Source organism: Brienomyrus brachyistius, unplaced genomic scaffold (assembly GCF_023856365.1).
Source record: "Brienomyrus brachyistius isolate T26 unplaced genomic scaffold, BBRACH_0.4 scaffold44, whole genome shotgun sequence".
In the NCBI taxonomy this organism is placed as follows: Eukaryota; Metazoa; Chordata; class Actinopteri; order Osteoglossiformes; family Mormyridae; genus Brienomyrus; species Brienomyrus brachyistius.
Window position 1 is genome coordinate 1,226,730 of NW_026042319.1, and position 21,568 is coordinate 1,248,297.

The 21,568-nt window shown below is 40.7% G+C and overlaps 2 protein-coding genes across 3 annotated transcripts; one reads left to right on the forward strand and one right to left on the reverse strand.

Moving 5' to 3' along the window:
* Nucleotides 1-1,901: 1,901 nt before the first annotated feature.
* On the reverse strand, nucleotides 1,902-7,189 carry LOC125722915 (CD276 antigen homolog). Of its 2 annotated transcripts, none has more exons than XM_048999180.1 (4): nucleotides 7,098-7,189; nucleotides 3,781-3,827; nucleotides 3,014-3,334; nucleotides 1,902-2,724 (listed from the first exon to the last, which is right to left on the reverse strand). In XM_048999180.1, the coding sequence occupies exons 1-4, from the start codon at nucleotides 7,106-7,108 to the stop codon at nucleotides 2,603-2,605; spliced, it is 501 nt and encodes a 166-aa protein (XP_048855137.1). In that variant the 5' UTR covers nucleotides 7,109-7,189; the 3' UTR covers nucleotides 1,902-2,602. The 2 variants fall into 2 exon arrangements, with proteins under 2 accessions (XP_048855137.1, XP_048855136.1); XM_048999179.1 differs by lacking the exon at nucleotides 7,098-7,189 and adding an exon at nucleotides 5,018-5,188 and having other exon boundaries at nucleotides 1,906-2,724.
* Nucleotides 7,190-11,252: 4,063 nt separating this feature from the next.
* On the forward strand, nucleotides 11,253-15,115 carry LOC125722916 (CD276 antigen homolog). The gene is made up of 4 exons (XM_048999181.1): nucleotides 11,253-11,545; nucleotides 12,376-12,422; nucleotides 12,869-13,189; nucleotides 13,661-15,115. Exons 1-4 carry the CDS (start codon nucleotides 11,535-11,537, stop codon nucleotides 13,780-13,782), a joined length of 501 nt encoding a protein of 166 aa, XP_048855138.1. The 5' UTR covers nucleotides 11,253-11,534; the 3' UTR covers nucleotides 13,783-15,115.
* Nucleotides 15,116-21,568: the final 6,453 nt, after the last annotated feature.

Consider the following 21,568-nt stretch of genomic DNA (forward strand, 5'->3'; position numbering starts at 1 on the left):
AGCTGCAACTGTCACGACAGAGGAGACTGACAGGATTTAAGCACCAGCGGATTATATGCTGGCTGTGTAGTTCATCATCAGAACTAAAAATGCAAAAAAACCTGTGGTAGTGTGGTGACACAGTGGTTAGCGCTGCTGTCTCACAGCAAGAAGGTTCCGGTCCTTTCTGTCTGGGGTTCGCACGCTGCCCCCGTTGTCGCCAGGGGCTCTGGTTTCCACTCATAGTCCAAAAGCGTACAGGAGAGGGTTATTGGTGTGTCTAAGTTGGCCCTGCAGTTGTGTGTGTGTGTGTGTGTGTGTGTATGTCTGCCCTGTGCTGTGTTGGTAACTGCCCTGGGTTGGTTCCCAGCTGCACCCATTGTACCCGGGATAGGCTCTGATCTCCCCCACAACCCCAGTTTAGATGGAGCGTTTTCGGAAAATAGATGTATGGTGCTACACCCCACCCCCAGCCATAACAGGTCAAAAAGCATCCCGTCTCTGCTACAGTAAATGACCAGTGCTGTCATTTTTAATTACACATATATCTCTGCAAACTGACTTCTTTATTTCCTTGATATTCTGTTTGTCAGCATATTCTACAAACCGGATTCCAAAAAAGTTGGGACACTATACAAATCGTGAATAAAAACTGAATGCAATGATGTGGAGGTGCGAACTTCTAATATTTTATTCAGAATAGAACATAAATCACGGAACAAAAGTTTAAACTGAAAGAATGTATCATTTTAAGGGGAAAATATGTTGATTCAAAATTTCATGGGGTCAACAAATCCCAAAAAAAGTTGGGACAAGGCCATTTTCACCACTGTGTGGCATCTCCCCTTCTTCTTACAACACTCAACAGACGTCTGGGGACCGAGGAGACCAGTTTTTCAAGTTTAGAAATAGGAATGCTCTCCCATTCTTGTCTAATACAGGCCTCTAACTGTTCAATCGTCTTGGGCCTTCTTTGTCGCACCTTCCTCTTTATGATACGCCAAATGTTCTCTATAGGTGAAAGATCTGGACTGCAGACTGGCCATTTCAGTACCCGGATCCTTCTCCTATGCAGCCATGATGTTGTGATTGATGCAGAATGTGGTCTGGCATTATCTTGTTGAAAAATGCAGGGTCTTCCCTGAAACAGATGATGTCTGGATGGGAGCATATGTTGTTCTAGAACCTGAATATATTTTCCTGCATTGATGGTGCCTTTCCAGACATGCAAGCTGCCCATGCCACACGCACTCATGAAACCCCATACCATCGGAGATGCAGGCTTCTGAACTGAGCGTTGATAACAACTTGGGTTGTCCTTGTCCTCTTTGGTCCGGATGACATGGCGTGCCAGATTTCCAAAAAGAACTTCGAATCGTGACTCGTCTGACCACAGAACAGTCTTCCATTTTGCCACACTCCATTTTAAGGGCCCGGAGATCACGGGCATCCAGTATGGTTTTACGCCCTTGACCCTTACGCAGAGAGATTGTTCCAGATTCTCTGAATCTTCGGATGATGTTATGCACAGTTGATGATGATAACTGCAAAGTCTTTGCAATTTTTCGCTGGGTAACACATTTCTGATATTGCTCCACTATCTTTCTGCGCAACATTGTGGGAATTGGCGATCCTCTACCCATCTTGGCTTCTGAGAGACACTGCCACTCTGAGAAGCTCTTTTTATACCCAATCATGTTGCCAATTGACCTATTTAGTGTTAATTGGTCTTCCAGCTCCTCGTTATGTTCAAATTTACTTTTTCCAACCTCTTATTGCTACTTGTCCCAACTTTTTTGGGATTTGTTGACACCGTGAAATTTTGAATCAACATATTTTTCCTTTGAAATGATACATTTACTCGGATTAAACTTTTGATCTGTCATCTACGTTCTATTACAAATAAGATATTGACATTTGCCATCTCCACATCATTGCATTCAGTTTTTATTCACAATTTGTTTAGTGTCCCAACTTTTTTGGAATCCGGTTTGTATTTGCGAACTGTGTACTTTTTAATGTTTCTACTACGTTTACATATACTGTCATTGCACTTTGTCTCTGTTGCATTATATGCATGTTCTGTCTGTGCTCTGCGTCAGTGTTTCTCAAACCAGTCCTTGGGAATTGGGAGGGAGCAAAAACCTGGACTCTCTGGGGGTCCCTGAGGACTGGTCTGAGAAACACTGCTCTATGTACCTTGCTGCTGAATGCACAAGAATTTACCGCCAGGATCAAAAAAGTTTATCTAATGTTATACACATTTCTTTGTCATTTTAATGCATAAATATAATAAATCGAACACAACTGTATTTTCATATCCAAAGTTTGACTCTAGGACCATGATCTGATGACATGTTAATCATTCATTTAGTTAATCAGCACAGAGGCAGATAATGCACAGTGTCTTATTCCCTAAGCATAGGGACACATACCTTAATTACAATCTGCTCAGCCAAGCAAAAAGTCACATATATACTGACAAGGCAAAAGCTCTCTGATTATTCCTGAATGTTTACATTCACCTTCCAGCCCCTGATCCAATGCCGGGTTGTGGGGGGGCTGGAGTCTGTATCAGGAGGCACAGGGCAGAAGACAGGGGACACCCCCTTTGGGGGGCGGACTATCTATAAAGGTGTGGGAGCACTGATCCAAGCAGGGAGAGCAGAAGGAGAGGCGTCTTTGGAGTCCTGTCATCAGTGCTGTCTGAGTGTCCGGGGGTCATTATGTCAGTGGTGGGTTTAGCTGAAAGAGGGAAGAATCAATGCAGATACATAAGAAAAGCAGGAATCTACAGGAGAATGTTGGTAAATATACAGCAAAGTGCTCAGCGCTCAGAATGTGTCATGAACAGGACACAGTACCTATTTAACTACTGAATGGTGTGCAGAGCACAGTAGGTAGGGTGGCACTGTTGGGTGTACAGCCAGGCAAAGCTTATTTTTCCATACATTTGCTTTTTTTCATTTTTGGTTGCATGTGTGAGTGATCATGAGCCTGTACAAAAAAAAATCTAAAATGTTAGCACACTGACCTTTGACTTGCAGGGTAACGTCACGCTGAATGTTTGCCTTAATTATGTAGCATGAATACTGTCCAGCATCAGTGCTGCTAAGATTAGTAAGAAGCAGGGAAAAATTGCCCTTGCTGTACTTTGCAGGAAAAGCACTTGTTCTGTCCTTGAACTGGGGATCCTGGGTCTGTAGAGTATGGGCTCCCTCTATAACATCGAAGACATTCCTATTGTGCTGGAAACGCCAGTAGACAGTTGGCTGTGTTGTACTGCTGGGACCACCGACACAGGGCAGGATGACGTCCCCCCCCATGTAACCATCCACCAGCTCACCTGCCAGGACTAAACACAAATGGAGAATTTCACACAACAATGCAAAGCAAAAATGTAGTGCTTTTAGAAATAGTATAAAGAGTAAAAACCGCTAAAGGTACAGTATTACGTAGGTCAGAGCTCCCTGATAGGTGGCCGTGTGACAAATCTGGCCATAACCATCAGCCCCCAGCCCCCACTTGGAACAGTTGTTGGACTTAAATTGGCATAAAACTACACCGCAGACAATGGCCCTGGGTTTTTTGTCGCTGATAGAATTTAACCCTCTAGGAATAATGATTAGGGATCCCTGATGGGATTTTACTGATTTTGTTTCATCTACAGAGTGTCTCCTTATATCCTCCATTTTAAATCAATACTAACAATATAACATCATAGTGGGGGCTATGGTGAGCTAACATGGTAGATTTGGGGTTTTTATTTTGGCTTTGGTTTGACTACGCGATGTACATTACCTCGGTGAGACAGGAATGTCAGGAACCACAACCAGGAAGAGCCATATCTGAAAGACAAATTTATGCAACAAACACTTTCAGTATCTCATACTTCATCTTCAGCATAAGGCTGGGTGATACAAATGATAGCCGTACTTCAACATGACATTTTCTTTTACCTGGAATGTATATATCTAAGGAAAAAGTTACAGATAATGAATATTGGAAAAGATCATGTCATGTGTCACGATCGAGGGAGAGCAGACAGGCGATCGTGCGAGTAGGCGGGCAAGGATCAGGCAAACAGGTAAGAATCAGGGCTAATCTCGGGGTTTTAATGAGAACAGGGATCAGGAAACACCAAACGGGAGAGAACATCCACCAAACTACAATGACGGACAAGGGGAATAGGACAGACCAGGACTTAAATACACAAAGACTAATCAAAGGAAGCGGACACAGCAGGAGACGATCAGGGAAGCACATGTGGGTAATCAGGGGGCGTGGCACACGAGGAGCACACGAGGAGCGTACGAGCCGGGCATGACATCATGTCCAAGGTCTACAGCTCAAAAGGTTAACAGCGTTTAAAAACTTGCATATTTAGCAGACAGACCTTCCCAAAGAGGTACAACTGAGAGAGCAGGGTCAGAGAGTCCCACAAGCGACTGGGGTTAAGGGCTTTGATCAAGGGCTCATTCTGTTAAGTCCCAGGATTTGAACCCATGACCTTCCGGTCACAGGTACAGAGCCACAAACCACCCACAAGCATTGACATTGGTAATTATATTGAACATACAAACACTGTTACTACAGTTTGTCTACAAACTGCGATTCTGTGTGATAGGTCCTGAATTTCCATTAACAATTTACAACACGACCAATTAAGTTGGCTATTAGTAAGCGAGAATAAGCAACTTAAATACAGGTAAGGAAATCTGTACCCACATTATTAGAAAGGATAATAAAATCTAATTCATGGCAGAAATTTATAAAAGTTAAACTTCCTCATTATGAAAACAACAGCTACACATTTCTAGCGGGACGTAGTCGAAGGGTTTGGAACATACTAATAATTTTACAGCTAGCCGTATCCGCCATCCATTATATGAAACAGGTTAAACATTTAAACAAATGTATTTTATAAAACATTACAGTAAAGCATCTACTTTACTATTTATCTGAAAATTCCAGGCCGTACGGTTTATAAACGAGCTTTAGGTGTGGCTATGCTAATTACACCATATCATATACCTACCTAGTCCACATTATGTAGTAATAGTCTCCTTTTAATACAGTTTAAATATATATCATATATTTAACTAAAATGATATATAAATCTTATTTGTTTTTTAGGCAAATGTTTCCTGTTTCTCCAAAATCCTTGAAGCACGTATTACGTATTACGCTGTGCATTGTGACGTAAGGACGCAGTGCGTATTACAGTTTGTGTTTTTAAACAGGTTAAACCTTTAAAGAATTTTATTTTATAAAACATTACAGTAAAGCAACCACTTTATTATTTATCTAGATTCCAGGCCGTACAGTTCATAAACTTGCTTTAGGTGTGGCTATGCTATTTACGCCATATCTTGCGTACCTACATAGTCCACATTTTATAGTAATAATCTTCTTTTGATACATTTGAAATATATGACCAATATTCAACTAAAATTATTTATAAATCTTATTTGTTTTTTAGGCAAATGTTTCCTGTTTGTCCAATGCCCAGAAAGATGCACGTATCACGTGTTAAGGCACGTATTGTGACGTAAGGACGCAGTGCGGATTAGACTATGTGTTTTATCTGAATTCATGCTTTCCTTCCAAAGTTAAAAAAAAAATGGATTCAGGTGACTGTGTCTGAATTGCCCATTGTACATGGGTGTGTGTCCAGTGATGGACCAGCATCGGGTCCATGGCGCTCAGTGCCAATTCGGCACACGCCGGGACAGCCCACCTCTCTAGGAGGGTACGGGAGGCTCCCGCGAACTGAAAGCAGCTCCCTGACACCCGGGAATGATGAGCAGTGTCCTAGGAACCTGTAAAACAGAGAGTTAAAAACCTTATAATGTGATTCAACAACTCAGCAGAGAAACAGGCAAGAAATTCAGAAAGTATCCCTTACGAAAAATAATAATATTTAAGTGTACTATAAGTATACTTTTTCTAAACTAAAAAAATTAATAAGTATACTCTCAGTAAACTTCTTACGTACTTAACAGAGATATACTAAACAAAGTCTGACTTAAGTATACCTGGCTTAAACTGACATGTACTGAGAAAAGTCTAGCTTATGTGTAAAATTTATTTTTTCTTTAATTTTGGCATTCAAAACAATATTTGTTCATTATGAGTAACTAAGAGAAAAAACTATCTCTAAGTATGTTTTATTACTGTTATCTACATGTAGTCATATCGCTTCTTACTGTTTGTTGCAATTTCAGGTATAAAATTACAAATAACTAATATTACTAAATAAATACACTTAAAATATTTACTTTAATAAACCAAAAGTGGGCCAGTTTAGTTCAAAGAAATATACTTAATAAAATGAACTTTAAGTATACTTTTGTTTTTAGTAAGGGATGACTGTCACAGTCCTCCACGCAAATCTCACCGACTATCTATAAAGGTGTGGGAGCACTGATCCAAGCAGGGAGAGCAGAAGGAGAGGCGTCTTTGGAGTCCTGTCATCAGTGCTGTCTGAGTCTCCGGGGGTCATTATGTCAGTGGTGGGTTTAGCTGAAAGAGGGAAGAATCAATGCAGATACATAAGAAAAGCAGGAATCTCTGTATAAACAGGAGAATGTTGGTAAATATGCAACAACTTGCTCAGCGCTAAAGGCTACAACCAAAAATAGCAGACAGACCTTCCCAAAGAGGTACAACTGAGAGAGCAGGGTCAGATAGTCCCACAGTCACAAACCCACAAGCATTGACAGTGGTAATTATATTAAACCTACAAACATAGTTACTACAGTGTGTCTACAAACTGTGATTCTGTGTGATAGGTCTTGAATTTCCATTAACAATTTACAACACGACCAATTAAGTTAGCTATTAGCAAGTGAGAATAAGCAACTTAAATACAGGTATGGAAGTCTGTACCTACATTATTAGAAAGGATAACAAAATCTAATTCATGACTGAAATTTGTAAAAGTTAAATTTCCTCATTATAAAAACAACAGCTACACATTTCTAACGGGACGTAGTCGAAGGGTTTGGAACATACTAATAATTTTACAGCTAGCCGTACCCGCCATCTATTATATGAAACAGGTTAAACATTTAAACAAATTTATTTTTGCCATATCATGCAAAAGATGTACCTACCTAGTCCACATTATGTAGTAGTAGTCTCCTTTTAATACAGTTGAAATATATGTCCGATATTTAACTAAAATTATATATAAATCTTATTTGTTATATTATGTTTGTCCAAAGTCCAGGAAGAAGCACGTGGGCAGTGTCCCTGTAGCAGAAGCTACAGGTGCAATGCACGGAATAGACCATAACAAGACATTTATTAACAAACTGTACAGTTACAGGATTGGCCAATCAACAACACAGGCAATCAAAAAACACAATGATAAATTAAAATATGCTCTTCCCGTAAAACGCTGAAACATTGTTTTGCATTCTTTGATTAAACAAATGTACTGTTATTGTTAGAAATATTCTGCTTTGTTTAAATACATGTAAGAAATACCCTACATGGTAAAAATATATATATATATATATATATATATATATTAGCTACTGACACTGACAATAGCGACTGCATCTGAATTTGTGAGTAAAATTTGCAAATCAAACTAACATCACTAGATCTGGTGGTAGGTGAAGTGAATCGGTCCCTCTACCACATAAAAATGCCAAATAAAACCATGGATTAACCATAACTTCCATATCTGAGCTAAATCAGTATTTGCTATTAATTAACCTGAGTAATTCTTATCCGGAGAGGGCTTCTTTCTTGGGGCGGAATTCCAGCTTTCCCTCACGTCAATGATGAAAGCGGGACTGTGAGACGCATTTGCTGCTGCACGGCCCAGTCTAGGTCCATTTCCTACTACCTCATATTGTACTTTATGTATATTTACACAACATTATTTCATATCAATAAAAACATGACTATACATTGCATCAGTGTTCGTGTTATTTATTACAACGCCATGCTGCTACCGCTTCTCTGCCTTGATTTGCACAATGTCTTGTCGAGTCTCATCCTGTTTTTAATTTTTAATTCTTATTTGCACTAGTATCTGTACACTGCAGACTCCGAGTGTCACCATTCCGTCTCACTGTATAATGTATATGGTTGAGATGACAATAAAGTTCACTTTGACTTTGGTGTAACATGCAGTTCACGGGCACTGTGCACACGCCTATGTGGGCACATGTTACTATCTTGATTAACACGCCCTTAAAATAACAGTGAGCCATTGACTTTAGACCCAGTTTTTGTTGGTTAGCAGAACAATTGCATTCCGCTGCCTCGACACAGCGGCGTGCCAGCAGTGCACCTGACTCCGCCTCAATTTACGACTGACATGCCCACAGGTGCTCAGATAGCCACAGGTTTATTTGCTATTTAAATGACATGGGTGCTGGAGGGGGAAATGACAACTGCGTCGGACTCCTCCTAGCAGTGACACTTGTGTTGCACCTGACAGCGCTTTGTGTTGCGTGCAAAATAGGGCCAATGCTCTAAAAACCCTGCAGAGGTAGACTAAGCAAAAAGTCACCTATATACTGACAAGGCAAAGGGTCTCTGATTATTCCTGAATGTTTACATCCACCTTCCATTCCCTGATCCAGTGCCGGGTTGTGGGGGGGCTGGAGTCTGTATCAGGAGGCACAGGGCAGAAGACAGGGTGTGGGAACACTGATCCAATAGGGGGGGACATTATCATCATTTAATATTAATTCATTAATAGAACTCACCAGTACTCAGCAAAAACTCCAAACTATGAAACTGCAATGCAAAATGAAAGGAAGGTATCTAGTGTTTATTTGAAATATATATGTCTGAAAAACACAAAATAAAAATGATTGCAACATTGTGTAAAATGACTTGCGTGTTAACTTCAGTTAGTTCAGTGCCGTGACGATTACCAGTAGGCAGAGTGTGTACTCTGTACTCTGCAGGAAAAACACTCTGCGGAGGCCTTTGAACTGGAAGAGCTGGTTTGTACGGCATCTGTTCCATTTCTAACATCGTAGACATTCCTATGGTTCCTGAGATAACAATACAGTTGGCGGTGCTGTATTGCTTAGATACCTGAAACAGGGCAGGAGGACATATCTGACAATAATTATAAAGAGCATGAACTACTATGTGTATATTAACCTTAAACTGGCACAGCAGAACAATATCGGAGGTAGTAGCCCTTGGCTTTATGCTGTTGATAGAATTTAGTCCTCTGGGAAAAATAAATAGGGATCCCTGATGTGGGATTTAAATGATTTTGCAGATTTCCGCCCTGTGCCTCCTGATGCAGACTGATTCACTGACTGAGCATTATCTATCTCTGTGCTGAATGACTGTGCATTGTCTCTGTGCTGAATGAATGATTGACTCATGCCTTATCCGTCTCTGTGCTGATTGAATGATTGACTCATGCATTATCCGTTTCTGTGCTGACTGAATGATTGACTTATGCATTATCTGTCTCTGTGCAGATTGAATGATTGACTCATGCATTGTCCTTCTCTGTGCTGATTGAATGATTGACTTATGCATTTTCGGTCTCTGTGCTCAATGACTAAGTAATTAAAGTAAGGTTTACACCTTTAGTTGTTTAATTGCTCAGTAACTGCCACCCTATTTTTATTTTGTTGCTCCACAGAGTAGTTGCATGTACTTTGCTACTTGCACTCATTTCATTTCTAAATAAAATGTATCAGCGATTAAAGCCACACGCCAACAGCCAAGTCCAGCTGTAGTTTCATACGTCTCTATCTGTAATGACTGAAAACGCTCAGTATCTCCACTTAATTGTTTTTGAAAAACTTTGCAACTTATCTAGTAAGTGGAATGTAAAACATCTTTAAGAAAAGTCGTGGATTTTTATCGATAAAGACTAAACCTAAACCTTGTCATGTCCTGATTATTATATCTATGGACAGAGAATGATGAATATCTGCTCTACAAAAGTAAGAAAATTGTAAGCAAATACTCAGTTTTGCATTTCAGACATCTCATGGCAAATCATTTGAATCTATTTAAATGATGTGTGATCAGGTCTGAGAACTGGATGTCTGGTGTGGAAATACAGTGCTGTCACTGAAATAAACTGCAGCATAAGATAAAATGAACTTTATTGATTCCAGTGAGAAATTCTCATGCATATAGCATCAAGGTACATAGAGCAGAGACAGAACACACAGAGTGCAAACGAGTAAACGTAGTGCAAACGAAAAAGTACATGATGCACAAATAGAATATCCTGACAAACATGATATCAATCAAATAAATAAAAAGAAGAGAAATTATAGATGATATGGAGTCTTGGAACACTTACTTAATTCAGTAAAAAAATATTGTAAATTTATTGTTTTTTTTACCACAAATCACTTGATTAATTTGTTTCCAAGATAAAATCACATTTGAAACAACCAGTAGTTTTAAGTAAAACATGCTTTTGAAGTTGTAATACATCGAAACCCAAATTATATTTCTAAAAGAGCTGATCTGAGTTTTTTACTGAAAAAGTTCATTGAGAAGCAGCCTCATTGGGGGCTTTTTAATTAGCACATTTACAGTAACATAAAGCACCAAACATTCCTGTTCGTATGTCTTTGGGAGACAATAACAATCGCAATTACCAGCAAAATGGCAAGAACTAAGTGATTCAGTGAAAAAATTATGACAATAAATAGAACAAGTCTGTGTGTATGTGCAGATATGTTAAACACTGCTTATCAGTGGACTTTTGTTATGAAATCAATACATTTGTAACATTTTTACAGAATTATGCAAGTGTCCCAAGACTTTCTGTGAGCAGAGTATCTGCAATTAAAGATAGATAGGACTTTTACTATTGCAATGATGGATACTTTTTGTCATGTTGTCTATAACTGTATAAAATGTTCCTGCTTGGTTTTGCTGTATCCACTGATTCATGTTTTACTAGACTAAGTATTTTATACTGTAACTTGAACGCAACGCTTTATGTACACAGAACAATCGCAGTGATATATACAAAAAATACTGTCTTTGCATTTTAGGTAACAGTATTTTCTATTTTCTGTTCACAATATTCTGTCCTAGTTGTGTCTGGAGGAGAACCTGATCACCACAAACGCTACCTGTCGGTGTTGACCGTGTGCATGCAGATCAGCCGGCAAGTTTCAGACGAGCCCACATCCTGCCCCCAAGCACACCGAGGCCCACGGTCTGACGCAGGGAACTGCGAGCCTCCCGGACCTTCCGAGAGAGGTGCGCTGTCAGCCAAAAACCCTCCCATGGACCCGATGCTGGTCCATCACTGGACACACACCCATGTACAATGGGCAATTCAGACACAGTCACCTGAATCCATTTTTTCATAATTTGGAAGGAATGCATGAGCTCAAATAAAACACAAAGTGTAATACGCACTGCGTCCTTACGTCACAATGCACAGCGTAACACGTAATACGTGCTTACAGGATTTTGGAGAAACAGGAAACATTTGTCTAAAGAACAAACAAGATTTATATATCATTTTAGTTAAATATATGATATATATTTAAACTGTATTAAAAGGAGACTATTTCTACATAATGTGGACTAGGTAGGTAACGTCTTTTGCATGACATGGTGTAAATAGCATAGCCACACCTAAAGCTCATTTATAAACCGTACGGCCTGGAATTTTCAGATAAATAGTAAAGTAGATGCTTTACTGTAATGTTTTATAGAAAAAATTTGTTTAAATGTTTAACCTGTTTCATATAATGGATGGCGGGTATGGCTAGCTGTAAAATTATTAGCATGTTCCAAACCCTTCGACTACGTCCCGCTAGAAATGTGTAGCTGTTGTTTTCATAATGAGGAAGTTTAACTTTTACAAATTTCTGTCATGAATTAGATTTTAAGTTGCTTATTCTCGCGTACTAATAGCTAACTTAATTGGTCGTGTTGTAAATTGTTAATGGAAATTCAGGACCTATCACACAGAATCGCAGTTTGTAGACAAACTGTAGTTTGTATGTTCAATATAATTACCAATGTCAATGCTTGTGGGTGGTTTGTGACTCTGTACCTGTGACTGGTCATGGGTTCAAATCCTGGGACTTAACAGAATGAGCCCTTGATCAAAGCCCTTAACCCCAGTCACTTGTGGGACTCTCTGACCCTACTCTCTCAGTTGTACCTCTTTGGGAAGGTCTGTCTGCTAAATATGCAAGTTTTTAAACGCTGTTAACCTTTTGAACCGTAGACCTTGGACATGACATGATCTTTTCCAATATTCATTATCTGTAACTTTTTCCTTAGATATGTACATTCCAGGTAAAAGAAAATGTCATGTTGAAGTACGGCTATCATTTGTATCACCCAGCCTTATGCTGAAGATGAAGTATGAGATACTGAAAGTGTTTGTTGCATAAATTTGTCTTTCAGATGTGGCTCTTCCTGGTTGTGGTTCCTGACATTCCTGTCTCACCGAGGTAATTGACATCGCGTAGTCAATCCAAAGCCAAAATAAAAACCCAAAATCTACCATGTTAGTTCACCATAGCCCCCACTATGATGTGATATTGTTAGTATCGATTTAAAATGGAGGATATAAGGAGACACTCTATAGATGAAACAAAATCAGTAAAATCCCATCAGGGATCCCTAATCATTATTCCTAGAGGGTTAAATTCTATCAGCGACAAAAAACCCAGGGCCATTGTCTGCGGTGTAGTTTTATGCCAATTTAAGTCTAACAACTGTTCCAAGTGGGGGCTGGGGGCTGATGGTTATGGCCAGATTTGTCACACGGCCGCCTATCAGGGAACTCTGACCTACGTAATACTGTACATTTAGCAGTTTTTACTCTTTATACTATTTCTAAAAGCACTACATTTTTGCTTTGCATTGTTGTGTGTAATTCTCCATTTGTGTTTAGTCCTGGCAGGTGAGCTGGTGGATGGTTACATGGGGGGGCACGTCCTCCTGCCCTGTGTCGGTGGTCCCAGCAATACAACACCGCCAACTGTCCGTTGGCTGTTTGAGGGCAATAGGAAAGTTTACAGTGTTATAAAGGGGGCCGACGATCTACATAACCAGGATCCCCAGTTCAAAGGCAGAACAAGTGCTTTTCCTGCAGAGTACAACAAGGGCAATTTTTCCCTGCTTCTTACTAATCTTAGCAGCACTGATGCTGGACAGTATTCATGCTACATAATCAAGGCAAACATTCAGCGTGACGTTACCCTGCAAGTCAAAGGTCAGTGAACTAAAATTTTACACCAGATTCATAGCATATTCATAGTTTTTATGTTTTTGTAGAGTACTAGTGAAGTCAGTTAATGATTTACTGTGCCCTCAACAAGTATAGGCACCCCTTGTAAAAATGAGAAAAATCCAACCTTTCATTGAAATAAATTTAATCAAAGAGAAATAAATCTGTAAAGATCGATGGTCTCAGATGCCCTGCTCTGTATTCTCCACCCATATGAAATGTTATAGGAGATTCAATGCTGTTATACTGGCAAAGGGAGGTTGTACAAAGTATTAAATACTGGGGTGCCAATAATTGTAGAGAGCACAGTAATATGAAAATGAAAATAATGTTTCCCATATTTTTGGTTGTAGCCTTTAGCGCTGAGCAAGTTGCTGTATATTTACCAACATTCTCCTGTTTATACAGAGATTCCTGCTTTTCTTATGTATCTGCATTGATTCTTCCCTCTTTCAGCTAAACCCACCACTGACATAATGACCCCCGGAGACTCAGACAGCACTGATGACAGGACTCCAAAGACGCCTCTCCTTCTGCTCTCCCTGCTTGGATCAGTGTTCCCAAACCTTTATAGATAGTCCGCACCCCAAAGGGGGTGTCCCCTGTCTTCTGCCCTGTGCCTCCTGATACAGACTCCAGCCCCCCCACAACCCGGCATTGGATCAGGGACTGGAAGGTGGATGTAAACATTCAGGAATAATCAGAGACCCTTTGCTTTGTCAGTATATATGTGACTTTTTGCTTGGTTGAGCAGATTGTAATTGTGTCCCTATGCTTAGGGAATAGGACACTGTGCATCATCTGTCTCTGTGCTGATTGACTAAATGAATGATTAACATGTGATCAGATCATCATCATCATCATCATCATCATCGGAACCCTTTATTGCTGATGCAATATACCATGGCACCAGTCACAAGTACCGGTGAAGAGCAGGCCATCAACCGACCTTACATATACACAGACATCACAGTAGGGGGAAGACCGGCCGGGAGACAGGGGAAGTGAGAAGAATAGAAACAAGATAACATGGTGGGAGAGGAGGAGAATAAAAAAACACCCCCCAGAATGCACTCCAGTAGGGAGTACATTGTGGGAACCGAAAAAAACACCTCAGCAACATAAGCACATGGGCACTACACCTTACATAAAAATGACACGACTTGCAACGGGTAGCGGAAAGGGGTTGTGGAGGTGACCCAGCAGAGACAGACAGCCATCCGGTCCTGCTGCCATAGAAACGGCGCTGGTCAGACCCGCCTGTTCACGCTGGGGGTATGAAGCGGCGGAGGCGTGGGATGGGGTGAGGGTAAGTCCTTGGGATTGGGGGAGAGGAATGCAAGAGAGTCTCACTGCCTTGTTCTTCTGGGGGAGTTGTTAGTTCCAGCAGCAGCCTTGGCCAAGGCCAGTGCTGATATGGGGGAGCCAAATACTTGATAGAATAAGGTTGTTTGGGTTTCCATGCGGGGAGCTGAAATTTCCAGCTCCTCTAATGTCCACAGAGTGTGGTCTGAGAATCAGATTTTCGATATGAAAATACAGTTATGTTTGATTTATTATGTTTATGCATTAAAAATGACATAAACAAATGTGTATAAAATTAGATAAACTTCTTTGATCCTGGGGGTAAATTCTTGTGCATTTAGCAGCAAGGTACATAGAGCAGTGTTTCTCAGACCAGTCCTCAGGGACCCCAGAGAGTCCAGGTTTTTGCTCCCTCCCAATTCCCAAGGACTGGTTTGAGAAACACTGACGCAGAGCACAGACAGAACATGCATATAATGCAACAGAGACAAAGTGCAATGACAGTATATGTAAACGTAGTAGAAACATTAAAAAGTACACAGTTCACAAATAGAATATGCTGACAAACAGAATATCAAGGAAATAAAGAAGAAGTCAGTTTGCAGAGATATATGTGTAATTAAAAATGACAGCACTGGTCATTTACTATAGCAGAGACGGGATGCTTTTTGACCTGTTATGGCTGGGGGTGGGGTGTAGCACCATACATCCATTTTCTAAAACCACTCCATCCCAAATGGGGTTGTGGGGGGGACTGGAGCCTATCCCGGGTACGATGGGTGGTCACCAGCACACCACAGGGCAGACATACACACATGCACACAACTACAGCAACAACTTGGACATCTTCATACCAAACCAAGACCAAAATAAAACCCAACATCTACCATGTTAGCTCACCATAGCCCCCATTATGATGTTATATTGTTAGTATTGCTTTAAAATGGTGGATATAAGGAGACACTCCACAGCTGAAACAAAGTCAGTAAAATCCCACATCAGGGATCCTTAATCATTATTCCCAGAGGACTAAATTCCATCAACAGCATAAAGCCAAGGGCCACTGGCCCCGATGTTGTTCTGTTACCAGTTTAAGTCAATAAAATTTGCCGGGGGGGCTGATTAAAAAATAACTGCTAACCAGGGGGTGGTGCTGACAGACAAATCTGTCGAGCAGGAAGCTTGGGGGAGCTGACTGTAATACTTACCGAACACTGTGTGTTTGTGTGTGTGTGGGGGGGGGAAGGTGCTTATATCAATGTTTAAATAACAATTAAATTTTCTGGTGGGAGGAGTTAAAGCTGGATTTGGCCCACAGGCTGCCTGCGGAGGACCCCTGACCCACAGTACATTTAGTGGTTTATACTTGTTATGATTATTCATAAACACACAATATTTTTGCGTTTAGTCCTGGCAGTTGAGGCGGTGGACGGTTACATGGGGGGGGGGGGGGTCCTCCTGCGCTGTGTCAGCGGTCTCAGTAATACAGTACAGCTAAGTGTATATTTATTCAGTGTAAAGTAACATGCTCACTGCTACAGACTTGAACCAAAAACAGGGGGAGCATTATCTTCATTTATTATTAATTCATTAACAGAACTCACTAATGCTCTACAAAAAACTCAAACAATGCATTTACAATGTTAAAAGGAAGGTATCTAGTGTTTGTTTAAAAATATGTCTGGAAAACCTCAGTGATTATTGAAGCATGAGGTAAAACGTTCGCACACTAACTTGTCACTCACAGGTCGACATTTTCCTGTGTTATGTAGCACAAATACAGTCCAGTATCAGCTCTGCTGGGATTAATAAGAAGCAGGGAAAATTGCCCTTGTTCTGCCCTTGAACTGGGAGAGCTGCTTCTAGGGTATCGGCCCCCTTTATAACATCATAGACAGGGGCGGTGGCCATTTCCCGGTGGCCTGACGGTCGTTCTGGCCTGCCGGCTGCCGCTGTGCAGATGATCAGCCTGGCATGTGATAGGCTGGTGTGCAACTACGAATTAATTGACGGATCTCTCAATCTACGAATCAGGCAATGGCGGAGGCAAAATTACACTCCCACATGACCCAACGTCAGCGACGCACTGCCTAATACCTGGCTATATCCAGAGACAGGGTATATCTGACTAAATCATTCAAAAAATGGAGCGTAAACGCAGAGGAGGAGCAGAGAGGAAGCGTATAAAAAGGAAAAAAGCCCTGGCCGCAGACGCAGCAAGCTGCTGCAAAATCCCAGCCATGTTCGCCAGTAAGGGAACAGGTCGGTCAAGATTACATTTACATTATATTTATAATAATTTGGCAGACGAACACTTTCATCCAAATCACTTAGATAATCACAATAGATAAAATTAAACCAACAAACGAGCAACAATATGTAAGTGCTGCTGTGCTGTGTCAAGTCTCGTTTCGTCTACATGTAGCATATTTTTTATATAATAAATAAAAATGAATAAAAAGTAGACAGAATAGTGTTAGTGGGTCAAATTGTTTTAAATAATAAATAAATCAAGTAGATGGTATGGAAAAGAATACAGTATTGGTTATTTTGATTTTTCATTTCTAGTCTACAATATGTAGCCTACAATGTTTGTTTGTTTGTTTATTTATTTTGAAAAGGTGACGAAGGAAGCAGCAGTAGCACTAGTGCTGCAAATGCTCCTGCTGTTGAGCTAGAGGTGGTGGACAGTTCAGCGTTTGAGTCAGAGCAGGAACCTTCAGGTAAAGTTTAAGATAAGCAAAACTAAACATGCAGGCAGCAGGATATACTTTTTAAACAACATGTGCTTTTTATGATTTATAAGATCAGTAGTAGGACTGTGATTTTGGGGACATACAACTGATGGCTGCACAATTATAAATACAGATTATTGAACACGCTTATTTCATATTGCAGAGCAACTAGATGTGCAGAGTGAGAGGGAGAAGGATTCAGGGAAAGATGAAGGAGACAATGAAAGCCTTGATATCTCTTTTGATTATTTTGCCCGTCCACAGTCTAAGGATTTAGATTTTTTTTTTAAGTATCACCCAATTCAAACATCTGAAAGAGCCATTCCTGATGTATTCCATTCAAAAGATGGCACAAACAGAAAATGGCTGACATACAATGAAAGTAATCACTCCCTATTCTGCTCAGTATGTCTTGCATTTGCAAAACCTTTAGGCAGTGACAGTGCATTTGTCAAAGGAGGTATGCAGGCCTGGAAACATGCCCATCAGAGAGTACAGGAACATGAGAGAAGCAGTATCCATAGAGAAAGTGCTGAAGCCTTTTTACTTAGAGTCAACAAAGCAGATATCCATACCCTTCTGACTGATAAGCAAATGACCGTTCATCGAGACCAGGTTAGAAAGAGAAGGCAGGTCTTGGAACGTGTGATTGATGTAGTGAAAGTTATTGGTAAATGTGGGCTAAGCTAAAGAGGGCACAGTCATGAAGCTACAAATGACCTTGAAAACACGGCTATCAATCATGGTAACTTTCTTGAGCTCATACTTTTGCTGAGCAAGTATGATGTCTGCCTACAGGAACATGTTAGTGATTGTATTGAGAAGAAAAAGAAGCAGGTGAGAACTAAAGGAAGAGGGTCCATGGTAACTTTCATGTCCAAAACAACAGTAAATAAAGTAGTTGAATTAATAAGAAATATGATTCAACAGACAATTGCTGTTGAAGTGAGAAAGGCAGGGATGTTCTCAATACAAATTGACACAACACAGGATTTAACATCCAAAGACCAGTGTGCAGTAGTTCTGCGATATGTTACTGATGTTGTCCACGAGAAACTCATTGCAGTCATTGACTGTGAGTCATCAACTGGACAGTACTTTGTGGAGCTTGTGAAACAGACCCTAGAGAAGATGGACATAGACATCAAAAAGTGCATTGGTAATGCAACAGACGGAGCTGCAAACATGCAGGGACAATACAAAGGTTTCTCTGCATTGCTCACAGGAGCATCACCTAACCAAGTACACATATGGTGTTACTCACATGTCCTCAACCTTGTTCTAGCTGACACTACAGGGGTTGTTGTGGCAAGTGAGTCCCTTTTCTCACTACTGAATGACATTGCAGTGTTCATTCGTGATTCGTACAAGCGCATGAAGCTATGGGAGGAAAACAGTGAGGACAAGAGACACAGACGGCTTGGTGTAATTGGTGAAACGCGCTGGTGGGCCAAAGATGAGGCCTTGAGGAAAGTATTTGGAAGGTTTGCAAAGCCTGACAATGCACTTTACACAGATCTGGTCATCACTATGGAAAAAAATTAAAAGAATGTGACCATGAAACCTGCCGTCCGAAACAAGGCCCAAGGGTACAAGGCTGCTCTCCTAAAGTATGAAACCATACTGACAGCTGAGATTTTCCTCAGGATTTTTGAGCAGACAACCCCTCTCTCTAAATATTTACAAACAAGTGGCATGGATATTGCTTCAGCACAGCACTTGGTGACAGGAACAGAGGAGAGCTTGAGAAAGTGTGCCCGGGACTTTCAGGGTGTAATGAGGGCAGCAGATGACTTTGTTGAATGGGCCAATGGCATTCTGGAGAAGCTTGAGGACAGTGAGGCTGAAGTTCAGACTTCTCTCCCAGAGAAGAGAATTAGAAAACACAAGAGGCAACCAAGTGAGCTGGCACAAGATGAGCCTATTGCTAATGCAGACACTGACTACAAAATCAACATCCACAATGTGATCTTGGACACTGTTATTGAAAGCTTTCATAGCCGTTATGCAGAAAATGCAGTGCTGTGTTCAGATGTCTCCTGCATGGATCCTAGGAACTTCCCTGAAATCAGAGAAAAAGGCCTTCCAGGGACAGCCATGAAGGAGCTCAGCAAATGCCTACTGCAATTTGATGAACGTGCCTTGAGTGTCTTGAGACATTGCAGGCTGAACTGATCAGCCTTGCACAGCACTGGGAAAGATTGAAACAATCACTAATGGAGAACTACAACATTATGGGTGCTGCCTCTAATGATGAAGCAGGGGAAGGCTCTGAGGTTCCTAATGAAAGTGTGGAGTTTGTAAGCAGAAGTTGTTCCACATGCAAAAACTGTCCAATATGCTGCTATCTCCTCCTGTCTCAGTACAGTCTGCTAACTGATGCTTATCACATCATTGGTTTGGGCTACAAGTTCCTCCTCACACTATCTATTACTCAAGTTGCCTGTGAGAGGACCTTCTCCACCCTGAAGTTAGTGAAGAGCCGTCTGAGAACCTCCCTGAGTCAAGATAACCTTGAAGCATTCCTTTTGATGGCAACTGAGAAGGAGATTCTTATGGAACTTGATAAAGATGACATAATTGACAAGATGGCAGAGAGCAGTGAGCTACTGCGCTGCCTACTGGTGTACTAGCAGTGCTAATTACTTACTGTTTACTCTTACTGGTCTGTTCCACATAATGCCATAATTGAGTAAACATTGTTATCTGTTACTTACGCTGTCGTAGGTTTTGTTAAGTTTTTTTGTGTTTGTGTTTCTGATACATTTGATATACTAGAGTTGAGCACTGAAAATACATAAAATGTAAATATTTCAACATGTGAATGTGTCTCTTATTATCTCTTTTAAAAAGCCAATTTTCTATTTGTCATTGGTTTGGTAGTATAAATGGTGTATTCCTAGTGAGTTGTTAAGGGTTATTTTTTTATTCATTTATATTGCATCTGGTAGTCTACCTGTTACAATAATAGGGTTGGCCTACAAGTTTATCAGTCCAGTAGATTACATGAATAGGGTGGTGGTGACTGCAGCAGCAGAGGTGGCCTGGGAGTGGAGTCAAATTCCCGGCCTGAATTATTGTCCCAGTCCGCCACTGATCATAGACATCCCTATGGTCCCCAAACTTGGTCTGGGAATCAGATGCCTTATATGAAAATACAGGTGTATTTGGATTATCATATATTTATGCATCACAAATGACACAACTGTATATAAAATTAGATATAATTTATTGATCCTGGGCGTAAATTACGTTAAACATAAATTTAATCTCACTTTCCAAAGTGACACGTAACATGTATTTAATAAAGCTGAACGTTTTTACCGCAGATGCATTGTCATGTCCTGATTAATGTTTGCTTCACGTGTATATCGCTTTGTTATACAAAAGTAAGGAAATATGCAGTTTTGCATTTCAGACATCTAATTACAAATCAGTTGAATCTACTCAAATCAAGTGTGACTGGAGCGTGATCTGAAGGTCAGACATCTGATGTGACAGTATCGTGCTGCTATACTTAAACTGTACCGCTACTTGGATCGTTGTAATATGCACACACTTGATCATGAAAACATGACAGGCTGTTGTGGTTTTTTGCAGTTTCACTTTTGCTGTGGAACTACACAGCCCACAACCGCAGCTCATAATGAACCGCGCAATCTGTGATAACCGTGTGCAGGGCGAGCGAACAGGACCCGGATAATCAGGGTCAGGCACACGGAGATTCAATACAAGGGGGTTTATTAACAAAAACTAGCAACGGAGAACAACGGCAGACACTTAAGTAACAGGACTGGGGAAACATACTAAATACTAAATACAGAGGACTAAGGGACGGAAATGCAGAACAGCCGAGAACAATCGGGAATTCACGTGAGGTGACGAGGGGGGGCGTGGCACACAGGAGGATCGGACGAGCGGGACATGACACGATCCCCTGGTCATTAGTTCTTATGTCTCTCCTCTGTGTCATGTGTCAGTTTGTCTGCAGCTGCTGTGTAAGACACTGTGTGCACTGATGTGTCGCTGCTCAGATTCGTTTTTAAAATGTGGTTGTGAAAGCACAACCTGTCTGAGATCAGCTGCAGATTAACAACGGGTTTGCAACTAGCCACATACCCGAAAAGTTATATATAACGTCAAAATAATGCTTGGTTCTGTTGCATCTTCTGCTTTATTTTTAATACTCATAATAATTTTGCATGACTACCCTTAAGAAACATCACAGCAAACTAGTACGATATTTTAGTAGACAGCTTGGACACCACGCCAATCGATCGATAGACACACACTCACTTAAAACGGGCAATTTTGCAATATCAAC

Coding starts and splice junctions, on each gene's coding strand:
- LOC125722915 (XM_048999180.1), bottom strand. Junction 3,335..3,780: donor GACATTCCTGTCTCACCGAG/GTAATGTACATC, acceptor ATTTGTGTTTAG/TCCTGGCAGGTGAGCTGGTG. Junction 2,725..3,013: donor CGTTACCCTGCAAGTCAAAG/GTCAGTGTGCTA, acceptor TCCCTCTTTCAG/CTAAACCCACCACTGACATA.
- LOC125722916 (XM_048999181.1), top strand. Junction 12,423..12,868: donor GACATTCCTGTCTCACCGAG/GTAATTGACATC, acceptor ATTTGTGTTTAG/TCCTGGCAGGTGAGCTGGTG. Junction 13,190..13,660: donor CGTTACCCTGCAAGTCAAAG/GTCAGTGAACTA, acceptor TCCCTCTTTCAG/CTAAACCCACCACTGACATA.